A 14,598-nucleotide genomic window follows, 5' to 3' on the forward strand; every position below is an offset into this window, starting at 1 on the left:
GCAATGACTTTGGAAATGGGTACTACTTTGAATCACTGTGTTGGGTGTTAGATATTTAGGAAACTGCCAGCAGCCTGTAATGCAGATAGAGATTTATGGACTAACCAGTGGAGGGGTTTTGGTAGGGAAGTAACAGATCCTTCTCTTTGCATCTTCCTCATGCCTATAATTAGATGGCCAAACGTCATTTAGTGGTCAAAATTTTTTATGGAACCTAACCTTTTTGCAGTTCCTTAATATTGAAGTTAGCTGTTCCTCACCCCCTGATAACACTTCTGTATGGATTATTGCATATTTTAGCTCAAGTAAGCCATCATTAGCCTAACAGAATTGGTCCACCTTCCTAATAATTAGCATTCAATGTTTAATTTTAAAACTCATATGATTCCTTTTATTTTTTTTACAAATATTGTATTGTAATATTATTTTCTAATGTTTTTCATTACAGATATTCAGTACATAGAATATCTCTGCTATGGATTTCTATAGGAAAATGTGTTTATGTTAGATTCTACTTACAAATTAATGGCCCATTTGACAGTGATTGTACTCTAAAAATATTGATAAAAATCATATTAATCGTAAGTTAGATGGTAGTTTATTTTTTTTATTTTTATATTTTGTGAGGAAGATCAGCCCTGAGCTAACATCTATGCCAGTCCTCCTCTTTTTGCTGAGGAAGACTGGCCCTGGACTAACATCCGGCCCGGTGGCATAGCAGTTGAGTGTGCACACTCCGCTGCTGGCGGCCCAGGTTTGGATCCTGGGCGCGCACTGACGCACTGCTTCTCCGGCCATGCTGAGGCTGCGTCCCACATACAGCAACTAGAAGGATGTGCAGCTATGACATACAACTATCTACTGGGGCTTTGGGGGAAAAAATAAATAAATAAATTAATTAATTAAAAAAAATTTCCTTAATCACTTACAGTAATTTGCATGATATTTTATTTTTATTACTGATGAAATACAGAATATTTTCATAGAAAAAGTATAACTGGATAAAGTAATTTAGTAGTCTCAATGTTTAAAAAAATGTTTTGGTTTCCCTACAGATCCAACATTTAGTTTAATATTTGATGGCTGCTTTGAAGAAATTAGTTTCAATACTCCTTCTCTGGTAAGTTTTGAATTTTGATGATTATAAATTATATATCACAATTATATAAAAGGTGGTTTATTATGATAGTTACAGTTTTAAAATGTGGTTACTAAGGGATATGTTAACATTTTCTAGACTCCAGTGTTCATTAGTTGTTTTTCATAGTAATAGTGCCTTATTGAGGTGAAATTTACATACAGTTAACATGCACTTAAATATGCAACTTGATAAATATTAACCATATATAAACATCCCTGTAACCATCACCCAGATCCAAATATAGAACATTTTCATCACCTCCAAAAGTTCCCTTGGACCCTTTTTAGTCAGCACGCCCCTCCCCACCAGAGGTAACCACTATTTTAGTGCATATTAACTTTAATATTAGTTTTGTCTGTTCTGAAATTTCAAATAATAGGAAACATTATGTGTCCTTCTGTATCTGGCTTCTTTGAGGGCTTAGCATTTTGTTTTTTAGATTTATCCATGCTATTCTATCAGTGGAATTGTTGAGTCGTATGCGTTATGTGGTTTGTTTAACTTTTTAAGAATTTGCCAAATAGGTTTCCAGCATGAGAATTCTGGCAGCTATTGTCAGTCTTTTTAATTTTAGCCATGGTAGTGACATCCATCTCTGTGTGTGCGCACGTGTGCATGTTTGCTTTTTGTTAATTAGTTTTATTGAAGCATGATTTATATGCAGTAACATTCACCCACTTTTAAGTATATGGTTCAGTGAATTTTGACTAATGTAGATATAGAACATGTCCATCAAGATAGAGACCATTTTCATTTCCTCAAAAAGTTCCCTCAGCCCCCATTGTGTTTTGTCCTTTCTCTTAACCCTTCGAACCTGGCAACTACCAGTCTGTTTTCTGTCGCTACAATTTTTTTTTTTTTTTTTTTTTTAAGATTTTATTTATTTTATTTTTTTCCCCCCCAAAGCCCCAGTAGATAGTTGTATGTCATAGCTGCACACCCTTCTAGTTGCTGTACGTGGGACTCGGCCTCAGGATGGATGGAGAAGTGGTGCCTCGATGTGCACCCGGGATCCGAACCCGGGCCGCCAGCATCGCAGCGCGCGCACTTAACCACCAAGCCACAGGGCCGGCCCCTGTGGCTATAATTTTGCCTATTGTAGAATTTCATGTAAATGGCATGTTATAATAAGTAGCATTTTTTATTTAGTTTCTTTTACACTCCATAATGCTTTTTCAGATTCATTCCTGTTACCTGTGCCAGTAAAGTTCTTTCCTTTTTATTAATGAGCAGTAGTCCATTGTATGGATATACCCTCGCATATAGAAATATGTGTCTATCATATTCACCTGTTGATAGACATTTGGGTTGTTTACAGTTAAACTATTATAAATAAAGCTTCTACGAATATTTGCGTTAAAGTCTTTGGATGAATATTTCCATTTCTTTTACTTAAGTACTTACAGATGGAATTGTTGGTCGGATTAACATTATAAGAACCCGACAAACTGTTTTCTGAAGTTTTTGAATGATTTGCATTCCCACCAGTAATGTGTGAGAGTCCAGTTGTTTTTCACATAATCACCAGGACTTGGAATTGTCCATTTATTTGATTTTATCCATATTAATAATTATGTATTGGTATCTCATTGTGGTTTTAATTTGCATTTCCTTAATGACTTACGATGTTGAGCAACTTTTCTTGTGTCCGTTTGCTGTCTATATTTCTTCTTTGGTGAAATATCTGTTCAAATCTTTTGCCCATTTTTTAAATCAATCATTTGTCTTATTGAGCTTTAGCAGTTCTTTTTATATTCTGGATACAAGTTTGTATTGGATATGTGTTTTATAAATATTTTCTCCCAGTTTGTGGCTCATCTTTTCATTTTTTTTAATTGTAAAGAGTAAAAGTTTTTAATTTTAATGAACCCCAGTTTACCAAGTTTTCTTTTACGGTTCATAGTTTTTTTGTATCCTATTTAAGAAATCTTTACCAAACCCAAGCTTACAGAGATTTTGTCTTGGAAGTTTTGTAGTGTTAGCTCTTACAGATAGGTCTTTTATCGATTTATAGTAAAGTTTTGGAGGCAATGTGACGTAAGACATAAGATTCATTTGTTTTCCCATAGATATACGATTGTTTCAGCACTGCTTGTTGAAAAGAGTATCTTTTTTTCTATTGAATTACTTTCCAGTTTTGTCATAAATCAATAGACTGTGTATGAATCTTGCTGTGTTCTATTTATCCATGTGAAAATATGACATCATGATTACTATAGCTCTTTATCAAGTCTTGAAATCAAGTAGTGTAAGTCCTCCAACTTTATTCTTTTGCAAAATTGTTTTAGCTATCATATGTCATTAATTTCTCTGTTAATTTTAGAAACGATTTGTCAGTTTTTACAGTTTATTTTGGTGTTTTGATGGGAATTGAAACTACTAAAATGGGCCGGCCCTGTGGCTTGGTGGTTAAGTGTGCGCGCTGCGATGCTGGTGGCCCGGGTTCGGATCCCGGGTGCGCATCGAGGCACCACTTCTCCGTTCATCCTGAGGCCGAGTCCCACATACAGCAACTAGAAGGATGTGCAGCTACAACATACAACTATCCACTGGGGCTTTGGGGGGAAAAAATAAAAAAAATAATAAAAAAATAAAATCTTTAAAAAAAAAAAGAAACTACTAAACTACTACTATGCATCAATTTCAGGAGAACTGACATTTTAACAACATTGAGTTTTCTGATTTGTGAGCAGTTTGTTTTTTAGGAGGGGGTTTAACATTTAGCAAGGTTTTTTAGTTTTCATTGTACAGAATGTACAGACCTTGCACATATTTTGTTAAATTTAGTCCTAAGTGTTAAATGTTTTTTGATGTTATCGTGAATGGTATTTTTAAGATTTCCAGTTGTTTATTGCTGGTATGTAGAAATACAATTGATTTTTGTATCCTATGACCTTGCTAAACTAGTTTATTAGTTCTAGTAGTAAATTCCTTAGAATTTTCTATATTGATGATCATGTCAATTAAAACCACTTTTATTTCTTCCTTTTCAATCTGTACCTTAATTTCTTGTTGCCATATTCCAGTGGCTAATGCCAGTGTACCTTCGGTATACTGCTAAACAGGAGTTAAAGTGGACATCTCTGCCTTGAAAAGCATTCATTCTTTTACCATTAAATATGATATTAGCTGTATATTTTCATAGATGTTCTATATCAGCTGAAAGTTTTTATCATGAATGGTGTTGAATTTTGCCAAATACTTTTTCTCTATTTTTTGAGACAATCATAGTTTATCTTTTTAATTCTATTAGTATGGTGAATCATGTTGATTGATTTTGAATGTCAGATCAGTCTTATATTCTTAGGATAATATGGTCATGATGTGTTATGTCCTTTACATATTTCTGGATTTGATTTGCTCATATTTTGCTATGGATTCTTTTTTCTTTTTTTTGCTGAGGAAGATTCACCCTGAGCTAACATCTGTTGCCAGTCTTCCTCTATTTTGTATGTGAGCCACTGTCACAGCATGGCCACTGATAGACGAGTGGTGTAGGTCCGTGTGCAGGAACCGAACGTGGCTGCTGAAGTAGAGAGCGCCAAACTTACCTGCTAGGCCACTGGGGCTGGCCCATTCTTATGGATTTTTTGTCTATGTTCATGAAGGATATTGGTGTATAGTTTCCAGGCTACATGAAATGGATTAGGACATATTTTTTAGTAGTTTCTTTAGAGATTAAAATAGGTATTCTTAGCTTTTCATGGTGTATTTAGCATTAATATTGTATTAATTTACAGAGAATTTAAGAACCTTGCAAAAGTATAAGTCCTTTACCAGCCTTCTATCTTTTATGCTTTAGTTTTCAAATGTTTTACATTTATATTATAAACTCTTAATATTCTATTTTTTTGTTTTAGCTAGTCATATATGTTTTAAAGAAATTAATAGGGTAAAAAGTTGACTTTTTAATTTACTCATATACTTATAATTTCTGATGTTCTTCATTCCTTCCTGAAGATCCCAGATTTTCTTTGGTTTTGTTTCTCTTCAGCCTGAAGAACTTCATTAGCAATTCTTACAGAGCAGGTCTGCTGGCAAAGGAGTATATTAAGTTTCACTTACCTGAAAATGTCTTTATTTTGATTTCATTCTCAAAAGACATTTTCCCTCAACGTAGAAATCTGGGTTCTCAGTTTTTCCATCAGTACTTTGAAGATGTCATTCCATTGTCTTTTGGTCACCATTGTTTCTAATTATAAGTTAGCAGTCTTTTTTTGGCCTCATGTGTAATATGTCATTTTTTTCTATATGCCTTCAAGATAGTCTTTTTAACTTTACTTTTCAAGCATTTTGCCTGGGACGTGCTTAGGTATTCTTCTTCTTCATATTTATCTTACCTATGGTTCTTGGATATCTATGATCCTTATATATGTCATTCCTCCAACCAGGGAAGTTTTTAGACTTATTTTTCACATTTATTTTATGCCCATTTTCTTTTTCCTTCCTGGGGATTTAATTTCAGGTATTTTACATTGTCCCACGTCACTGAGGCTCGCTGTTCTTCCCCCCTACCCCTAATTTTTGTTTGTTTGTTTGTTTATACATCTCATTTGATCATTTATATTGATTTATCTTCGAGTTTACTGACACTTTTTTTCTGGCCACCTCCATTCTTTCATGAGGCCCATCAGTGAAATTTTTATTCTGATATTCTGGTTTTTAGTTTTACAATTTCTATTTGCTTTTTTATAATTTCTGTTTTTCTGCTGAGATTTCCTATTTGTTCATTATGAGCATGTTTTCCTTAAGCATAGTTTTACTAGCTGGTTTTTTTGTGTGTGTGTGAGGAAGATCAGCCCTCAGCTAACATCCGTGCTAATCCTCCTCTTTTTGCTGAGGAAGACCGGCTCTGAGCTAACATCTATTGCCAATCCTCCTCCTTTTTTTTTTTTCCCCCAAAGCCCCAGTAGATAGTTGTATGTCATAGCTGCACATCCTTCTAGTTGCTGTATGTGGGACGCAGCCTCAGCATGGCGGGAGAAGCAGTGCGTCGGTGCGTGCCCAGGATCCAAACCCGGGCCTCCGGTAGCGGAGTGTGCGCACTTAACCACTAAGCCACGGGGCCGGCCCCTTGCTAGCTGTTTTAAAACTCTTTGTCTGCTAATTCCAACATCATCATCATCTTGTGATCAGTCTCTATTGATTGTCTCGTCTCTGAGGTCTTGGTTACTTCTCCTATTTTTTGTATGTCTAGTAATTTTAGATTTTTATCCTGTACTTTATGAATGATATGTTGTGGATACTCTGGATTCTGTTATGTTCCTCTGAACTAGTATTCTGTTATAGTATGTAGCAGCTAAAATTTCTGTTCAGTTCTTTTAGTTTTAGCTGGGCTGCTTTGAGACAGGCTTACACACATGAAGTTCAAGCATCAACCAATGATTGCATTCTCCTTTATAGCTAGAATTTCCCTTTCTCTACTTTCATGGGCTTTCCCTTTCACTTTCCAGCTGCTGCAATCACCCCAGACTCTGTTCTCTGGTTCAAGCCAGTAATACTGGAGTTTCTATCTGAGTTTTAGCCACCACTGCTACAGCCTGCCCTCAGTCAAAAATCAGTTTAAAAAGAGGGAGAGGGGAAATTCATTCAGGCCATTTCCTTTGTCCACGTGTGATTTCCTTCGTTTTTCTTCTGCCTTTGGTTGCTCTCTTGGGCTTTCAGGTAGCTGGTTTTTTATACTTATTGTAGTTGATTATAGAGTTTATTGTTATTATCAATGGCAGGGTTTGTCTGATAGTAGGTACTCCTTTGTTATTGAAAGCAGAATTCCCAGTTTGTGGGAAGCACAAGTCCCAGCAGTATGCAGGAGTAATGTGTATATATAGAATACAGTCAAAGATTTCATAGGGGAAAACATTTTTTTAATTCTCTTGTTTCCTATAAGTAAAGTAAAAATGCTAGTGGTCTTGTAAAATCTGTGAAATGTAAATATAATTTTGTTTTAGCTTTTCAAGGTAAAAAAGGCTTTCTGTAAATAACAACGAGAAGAGAATTGTATGTTTTGTTGTTTTACAACAAATATTATAGCAATATTAGTGGAACATTAAATAAACTGAAAAAATTTACTTGGTCCATTTACCCCCCCAACAAATCACATGTTTTTCATTTTTTCCCCTCTATTTCTTGTTTACATAAATTTATGCTTTTATGTATGCATTGGTACAATTTTCTAACTCTGGTTTTTAAAAATTATATAATAAGTATTTTTCAGTGTTATTATAGTATTCATCTTTATAATTTTAATGGCTGTAAAATATTGCATCAAGTTGTACCATTATGTAATCCTAAGGGATTTTTCTCAAGGTTTAATAAAATTGCCTCCAGGGTTCAGGTTGGAGGATCTCTCATCAAAGTTTCCTTGCTGTCTTGGTCTATCTACAGTTAATAAAAGAAGTATATGTAAATGCTTTTAATTTGGTAGCATATTCCTTCATATCTTTCTAGATTAGTTTCATTCTCAATAAGAGCTTAAAATATTGTGATTTTGAGCAAAATTTGTCTTTCTTTTAGGTATGTATTATTGATGTATTTCTGTTAACTCCGCAGTTGAACGTTTCTTTTCTCTCCCTCTCTCTGTCTCTCTCTCTCAGCTAAATGTTGCCAGCTACCTACAGATGATCTGCTTAACTGAAAATTTTAGAACTGATGTAAAAGACTTTGTAACATTGTTGACTGCAAATACTTGCGATATCAGAAAAAGTATCCTTTATTTACAATTCTGGATTAGAAGTGGAGGTGGAGTTTTAGAAGAAAGGCCATTATCCCTTTGTCGTAAGTTGATCTGTTATAAAAGAAATTTCTATAATGGGATCCTATGATAAAATATATGCTATACCAGAATATTTGAAAGAGTATAAAAATTTTGAGCATCCAGGTATCATGTTAATCTTAAAAATAAATATACATATGTCAACTTCGTTGATGAAAAGTTTTGTAAACATTAAATATGGGTAAATAGAATTAAACTGAACATGGAACAAATTTATATGGACTTATACATTTATAAACATATAGTTTCTTGTAAACAAATATAATTATTTACCAACTTCCTTTTTCATTTATTAAAAACATATTGGTGATTTTTCCATGTATGTAAATTATTTTTATATGGCTGTATTATAAGTTCCCTTTTTGTTTCTTCAGTAGTCTGTAATTCTATTTTTCCTAAGAACTTTAATATTTCAGAAATACTTTATTTCTTATCTGTCTTCAGTCATCGTTACCTAATTCAAGTCACAGACATTTATTGAGGACTTTCTTCATGCCAGGTCCTGTGTTTACATGAATAAGACATGGTTCCCTCTCTGAAGAAGTTCATAGTTTGTGGTTTCCATGCTCCATAGTCACAGTTCTGTAGTTACAGATCCTGTTCTGGGAAATACACAAATATTTAAATAAAACCAAGGTGAAGTTCCGTAATATTAATCCCCTAACAGTTTTTTTCTTTGATTAGTTCAAAATTTTAATATATTATTCTTTTTCAAAGTAGACAAACCTATATATTTAATTCAGTGTAAGCTGGTAGCTTTAACTATTTCTTAGAAGTAAATATGATAAATAAGACATGGAAAATATCCTGTGTAAGAAACAAATTAGTTAATAACTATCGCCATACTACTGGATATAAAATGTTATACCAAGAACTGCAGAAGACAAAAACTAACTGTAGCATTTTTTCTTTCTTAAAGATCTTGTATGCATTTCATTCCTGTCTTTTTTAAAAAACACAAATATACACTCATTGGAAATTCAAACAGTGCAGAAGTATATAAAGTAAAAAAGTAAAAGATCTTCCCCACTTCTTAAAGGTAGCCACTGTTAGACCTTTATCTATGCATGTACAAATATTGCTACTTAGTTACTTAGCAAAATTAAGTGATACTATATATATTGTTAAACAATTTGCTTTATTTTTACTTGACAATTTGTTGTCGGTACATACAGTATTATCTCTTTTTCACAGCTGTGTGCTGTTCCATTGATATAGACTGGATATGATGTAATTTAATTAACCATTACCTGTTAGGGGACTTTTAAATTATCTTCAGTTTGTCATTAAAGTATGCTGTGAATACCTCTATACATATATCCTTAAGCATGTCTGTGAGTACTTCTATCAGAATTCTAGAAGTATGGTTGCTGGGCCAAGGCTCTATACATTGTACATTTTGATAGGTGTTGTCAGGTTGCTCTCCAAAGATAATTGTACAGATTTATGCTCTCATGAATAGTTTATGATGGCTCTTTTGTGTATATCTCTGACAAGACTAGGTTATTAGTTGTTTTAATTTCGCCAATTTAAAAGGTGAAAAACGAACGATATTTTAATTTGCATTTTCATGATCACTAGTGAAATTGTACATCTTTTTATGAGTTTATTAGCTGTTCGTATTTCTTCTGTGACTTGCCTATTCACAGTCCTTGCACTTTTTCCTATTGGATTGTTTTATAAGCCCACCACCACCCTACTCAACCTATGTAGGCTAGAATTCATGTTTGTATTATACTCTTTATGAATTAAATACATAAATGGAGAAGAACAAAATGGGGGTATAGGTCCAAAAGATGCCAAAGAATCTTAGATTTTAAATAATTGTTTGCCATAATTTGTTAAAAATATGGATAGCTAAGATTTTCTTTTATTAATTTTGTAGGAGGAAACAGCAGAAATGTACAACTTGTTTGCTCTGAAGATGGCCCTGATTCCAAAAATAACCCTAAAAATACTAAAAGGAATCCTACAGACCTTCCCAAATGCGACACTGGCTGTGTTGAGACCTTGTTTGGCCTTAAGAACATTTTTTCCCCATCTGAAGACTTATTTTCATTTTTAAAGGTATTTTTCAATGTCTAGTTTGGAATGTTAAATTTATGTTCCGGGCCGGCCCCGTGGCTTGGTGGTTAAGTGCATGCGCTCCGATGCTGGTGGCCCGGGTTCGGATCCCGGGCGCGCACCGAGGCACCACTTCTCCGTCCATCCTGAGGCCGAGTCCCACATACAGCAACTAGAAGGATGTGCAGCTATGACATACAACTATCTACTGGGGCTTTGGGGGGAAAAAATAAATAAATAAAATCTTTAAAAAAAAAAAAAAAATTTATGTTCCTTTTCATCTTCTCAATACTCCTATGTTTTGCATCTTAAGGTTAACTTAAATTTGCCTATAATTTTTATAGGCTTCAGATTTCTGGTTTTAACACATTGTACCACTTTGACAAATGGTGCATAGGCATTGCTCTAAATGCATATCACAGGATTTAGAATAGAACTAGAAATATTTCAGATAAAAAAGACAATTTCAGAAAAGTAGTTTTTAAACAGATGAGTTTCTAATTATTGAATTGGGGTATATACTGAATATTAGAGAATTTAATTCTTCAAATTAACAGTTTAAATTTATTTTTTAGACTCACAGTACTACTATCTTGATGTATTAAGGGAGTATAGGTTAATAAAATTATGAGTAGTGACTCATTACTTTGGGGATAGAATAGGGATGACTGTCTATTCATATGGGTAGAAAAATGTTCAGACTCTGTACTGTTATAACATTTCTTTACTCAAAATTGTTTTTCAGCACAAAATCAGAACAAAGGAAGAATGGCATAAGCTCATCCAGCTTCTTACAGAATTCCAAATGCGGAATGTAGATTTCTTATATAGTAATCTTGAGTTCATTCTACCATTACCTGTTGCTATCATTCCAGAAACAGAAAACTTATGTGGTTCATCAGTAGGCGTGGACGGCAGTGCAGCAACAAAAAGTATGAAATGTCTTGCTAGGAAACATTCTGGAGGAGAGAAGCCATTGAAAAAGTCACAAAAAAAGAAACATAAGAAAAAGATGGTAGTTCTAGATGATAGTGATTTATTTGACACCGGATTGGACTTTCCTGATGAATTTATTAGCTTTTCCCCTGCATCTTCTTCCTCAAATTCAGAAGAAAGCAAAGCCAGAGACAAAGAAAGCAATCCAGAGACCAAGAAACTAAACAAATGTTTAGAGTCTAACATTGAATCTATTCCTCGTCCTCCTAAAACACCAGCAGAAAAAAAATGTTCTGCCCTTGTTTCTCACTGTTTAAATTCTCTCACCGAGTTCATGGATAACATGTCCTTCTTAGATGCCCTTTTAACAGATGTAAGGGAACAAAAGGAATTTGGTAAAAATGACTTAAGCTGGACAAATGAAAAGGTTAAAAGTGGACTTTGTGATGAGTTTAGTCTCGAGAGTAGTGATGGATGGACTTCTCAAAGCACTGGAGAATTAAAGGCAGCTGTAGAAGCTCTCAGCTTTACGAAATGTTCTTCTAGTATTTCAAAAGCATTGGAAACCTCCTTGAATTCTTGCAAGAAATTAGGAAAAGATCCAACGAAAGAGCTTACTATTTATGTTTCACAAAAGCGCAACAATGTACACTTTAGTCAGTCAGCAGCTAATTTAGAGTAAGTCTTACTTCCTTTTACTTTTTATTTTTCAATAATAAATGGTAAGGGGAAATTATTCGTTTCCTTCTTCTTACTAATTTTGAAATGCTGTGCTTTGTTGATCATGGGAAGCCCTTAATATTAATAATGTAGCTTCTAATGAAACAGTTGAGACCAGCCTGATTGCTGGGAAGAGAAATAATGAGAGATTAGGGAGGGGGCTAGATTTGGGAGACTCTTGAATGACAGGAAAAGGGGTTTGGATTTGCTGTGGCAGACAACAGGTAGCCATTAAAGATTTTTCAGATTGGGAATGGAGTGATTAATGTGTTGAAAATGATACAGGAAGTTAATCTGGAATCCACTTAATCTAGTCTAGATCAGAAGCAGGGAGAAGCAGAGACCAGAAGCTGGTTGTGTTTTGGATTGTTACACTTTTATTGAGCATTAAAAATAAAAAGTAATGCATTGGGCCGGCCCCGTGCCTTAGCGGTTAAGTGCGGGCACTCCGCTACTGGCGGCCCTGGTTCGGATCCCGGGCGCGCACTGATGCACCGCTTCTCCGGCCATGCTGAGGCTGCATCCCACATACAGCAACTAGAAGGATGTGCAACTATGACATACAACTGTCTACTGGGGCTTTGGGGGAAAAATAAAAAAGGAGGAGGATTGGCAATAGATGTTAGCTCAGGGCTGGTCTTCCTTAGCAAAAAAAAGAGGAGGATTAGCATGGATGTTAGCTCAGGGCTGATCTTCCTCACAAAGAAAAAAAAAAGTAATGCATTACTTTTAATTTACAGCAGTGCTTGGAAGAGAATAGCAGTCATTAAAGGTGTATTTTCCAGCCGATCTCTTCTGAACCTGGGTAATAGACAAGCTAGTATAATTGAATATTTGCCAACTCTTCGAAACATTTGTAGGACTGAGAAGCTAAAAGAACAAGGAAAAAGTAAAAGAAGGTAAATGCTCTATAAAAATAACATTTTAGAGAGGTATTTCAATATTAATAAGTATTTGTATCTGATGGAAATATTAATATTAAATTGTATTTTTCCTCGTAATTTTGACAGGTTCCTGCACTATCTTGAAGGAATTCATCTTAACATTTCAAAAGAGACTGTGAACACTCTGGCAGCTGGCTTCCCTTAATATTCCATATCACCAATGCCTTGTACAGATATCATGTGGTCCTTAGGATACGTTTTTATATTGATTTTCATGGAAAAGTTTATTTCTCTTAATGTATATTTAAAACGGACTTTGTATATTTTTTATTAGTGTGCAAATATTTAAAAGGAAAAAATTTGAGTTATAAATTCTATTTATGATGGTGGTAGTATTACTTTTTCTGGATGTTTTGTATTATCTGATTTAGCTTTGTTGGAGTATTTTTGTATGTGAGTGAGCTGTTTCTAGAGGGTAGAGTTCATTAAGATATTTCTAAAGATGTTTCAATGCTAAACGAATCCATAATTTTTCTCTTTCCTGTTACCCTTAATCCACCTCTCTCCAACCAAGTGTCGGTACTCTGTCAAGTTGTAAACATGAATCGCCTAGGTGATGATCTTTTTTTAAATAAGTTTACACAATCCAAAATACAAAACTACGGATATAATACATAAGAGGGGCCGGCCCAGTGGTGTAGTGGTTATGTGTGTGCGCTCTGCTGCGCTGGCGTAGGGTTCGGATCCCAGGCACACACCAATGCGACGCTTGTCAAGCCATGCTGTGGCAGCGTCCCGTGTAAAGTGGAGGAAGATGGGCACGGATGTTAGCCCAGGGCCAATCTTCCTCAGCAAAAAGAGGAGGATTGGCGACAGATGTTAGCTCAGGGCTAATCTTCCTCATCTTCCTCACAAAAAAAAATAAATTAAAAAAAATACATAAGAAAACTTCTAGGGAAAGACATTATGCTTCCTTTTTCAAAAACTAAGATCTTGCTGATAAATTTTTTAGTGTACTCTTCCAGCATATTTTACACTGAATCATTGAATGTTGACAAAGTGAAATCAAGGTTGTGAATTGTAGTTTTCATAAATATTTTTTATCAACCATGCATGTGATATCTTGTATATTTTGCCAACTCAAATCATTTGCCTTGTACATTTTTCTTGTATTTTTATATCATTGATGTTTTATTTCATGAAGATATTAATGATGTTAATATATCTATTTTGGACAAACTGCTATTCATTAAAACTGTAACAAAGAAGGATTCAGCTATAGGATTTCTACATAATAGCCATTTCCACTTAAGGTTATGTTTTTGGAGAAAAGTATATATTTTTAATTACAAGATTTTAAAATACCAAATCATTTTTGCAATCAGATAATCAAGTGTATGTGAAAATAGTTTCCTATTTCAAGTGTTTGTTTTTGTTAGCTGAACATTCAGTGACGTTATGTGGTGAATTATATTTTCACCTCAAAAGGTAAGGATCCTAATTTTGTACAGTTGAAAAATCTAGATTTATACCTGTTTACAAATGTGTATGAAGATATGTTTTTACCTCTTATTTGTTCAACTTGCCTTTTGTTGTATTGATAGTATATTGACTTAATTAAAGGCTAAAGCTAAAAGGGTTTATGCAATATTTAAATAGGAGTTCTAGGTGTAATCATCTGGGTAAGTATGGAGATTGTATAGGTTTGGCTACAGGCTATATCTTACAGGTTTCGTCCCTGTACAAAAGAGAGAATCAGATCTGAAGCTTTTTTTTTTAAGCGTATGGATTTATTTTTTGCTACTGAATACAAGAGTTCACTACCTGTAGAGCAGTTACCTGTTAATTTAGTCTTTTATTATTAGGAAATTATGATAATCCTCAATAACTGAGGAACCAAAAAAAAATAGCTCCATAAAATTATATTTAAATGATCAAAAATCAAGAAATAATGGGGAGGGCCGGCCCCCTGGCTTAGCGGTTACGTGCATGCGCTCCGCTGCTGGCGGCCCGGGTTCGGATCCCGGGCGCGCACCGCTTCTCCGGCTATGCTGGGGCCGCGTCCCACGTGCGGCAGCTGG

At 34.6% G+C, this 14,598-nt stretch overlaps 1 protein-coding gene across 3 annotated transcripts in view; it reads left to right on the top strand.

Annotated features, from left to right (window-relative positions):
- The window catches only part of ATAD5 (ATPase family AAA domain containing 5), a 45,875-nt gene extending 32,246 nt beyond the window's left edge, over nt 1-13,629 (top strand). For 2 of the 3 annotated variants that reach the window (XM_014796384.2, XM_087440775.1), the window contains 6 exons: nt 1,056-1,120; nt 7,735-7,915; nt 9,799-9,980; nt 10,723-11,591; nt 12,374-12,532; nt 12,644-13,629. In XM_014796384.2, coding sequence (XP_014651870.2) covers nt 1,056-1,120; nt 7,735-7,915; nt 9,799-9,980; nt 10,723-11,591; nt 12,374-12,532; nt 12,644-12,722 — 1,535 coding nt within the window. In that variant the 3' untranslated portion in view covers nt 12,723-13,629. The remainder of the gene's footprint in view (nt 1-1,055; nt 1,121-7,734; nt 7,916-9,798; nt 9,981-10,722; nt 11,592-12,373; nt 12,533-12,643) is intronic. The other variant, XM_087440774.1, reaches the window with a different exon arrangement.
- The last annotated feature ends 969 nt before the right edge of the window (nt 13,630-14,598 follow it).

The sequence above is a fragment of the Ceratotherium simum genome, chromosome 16, assembly GCF_057802395.1.
Source record: "Ceratotherium simum simum isolate JZ-2026a chromosome 16, ASM5780239v1, whole genome shotgun sequence".
Taxonomy (NCBI): Eukaryota; Metazoa; Chordata; class Mammalia; order Perissodactyla; family Rhinocerotidae; genus Ceratotherium; species Ceratotherium simum.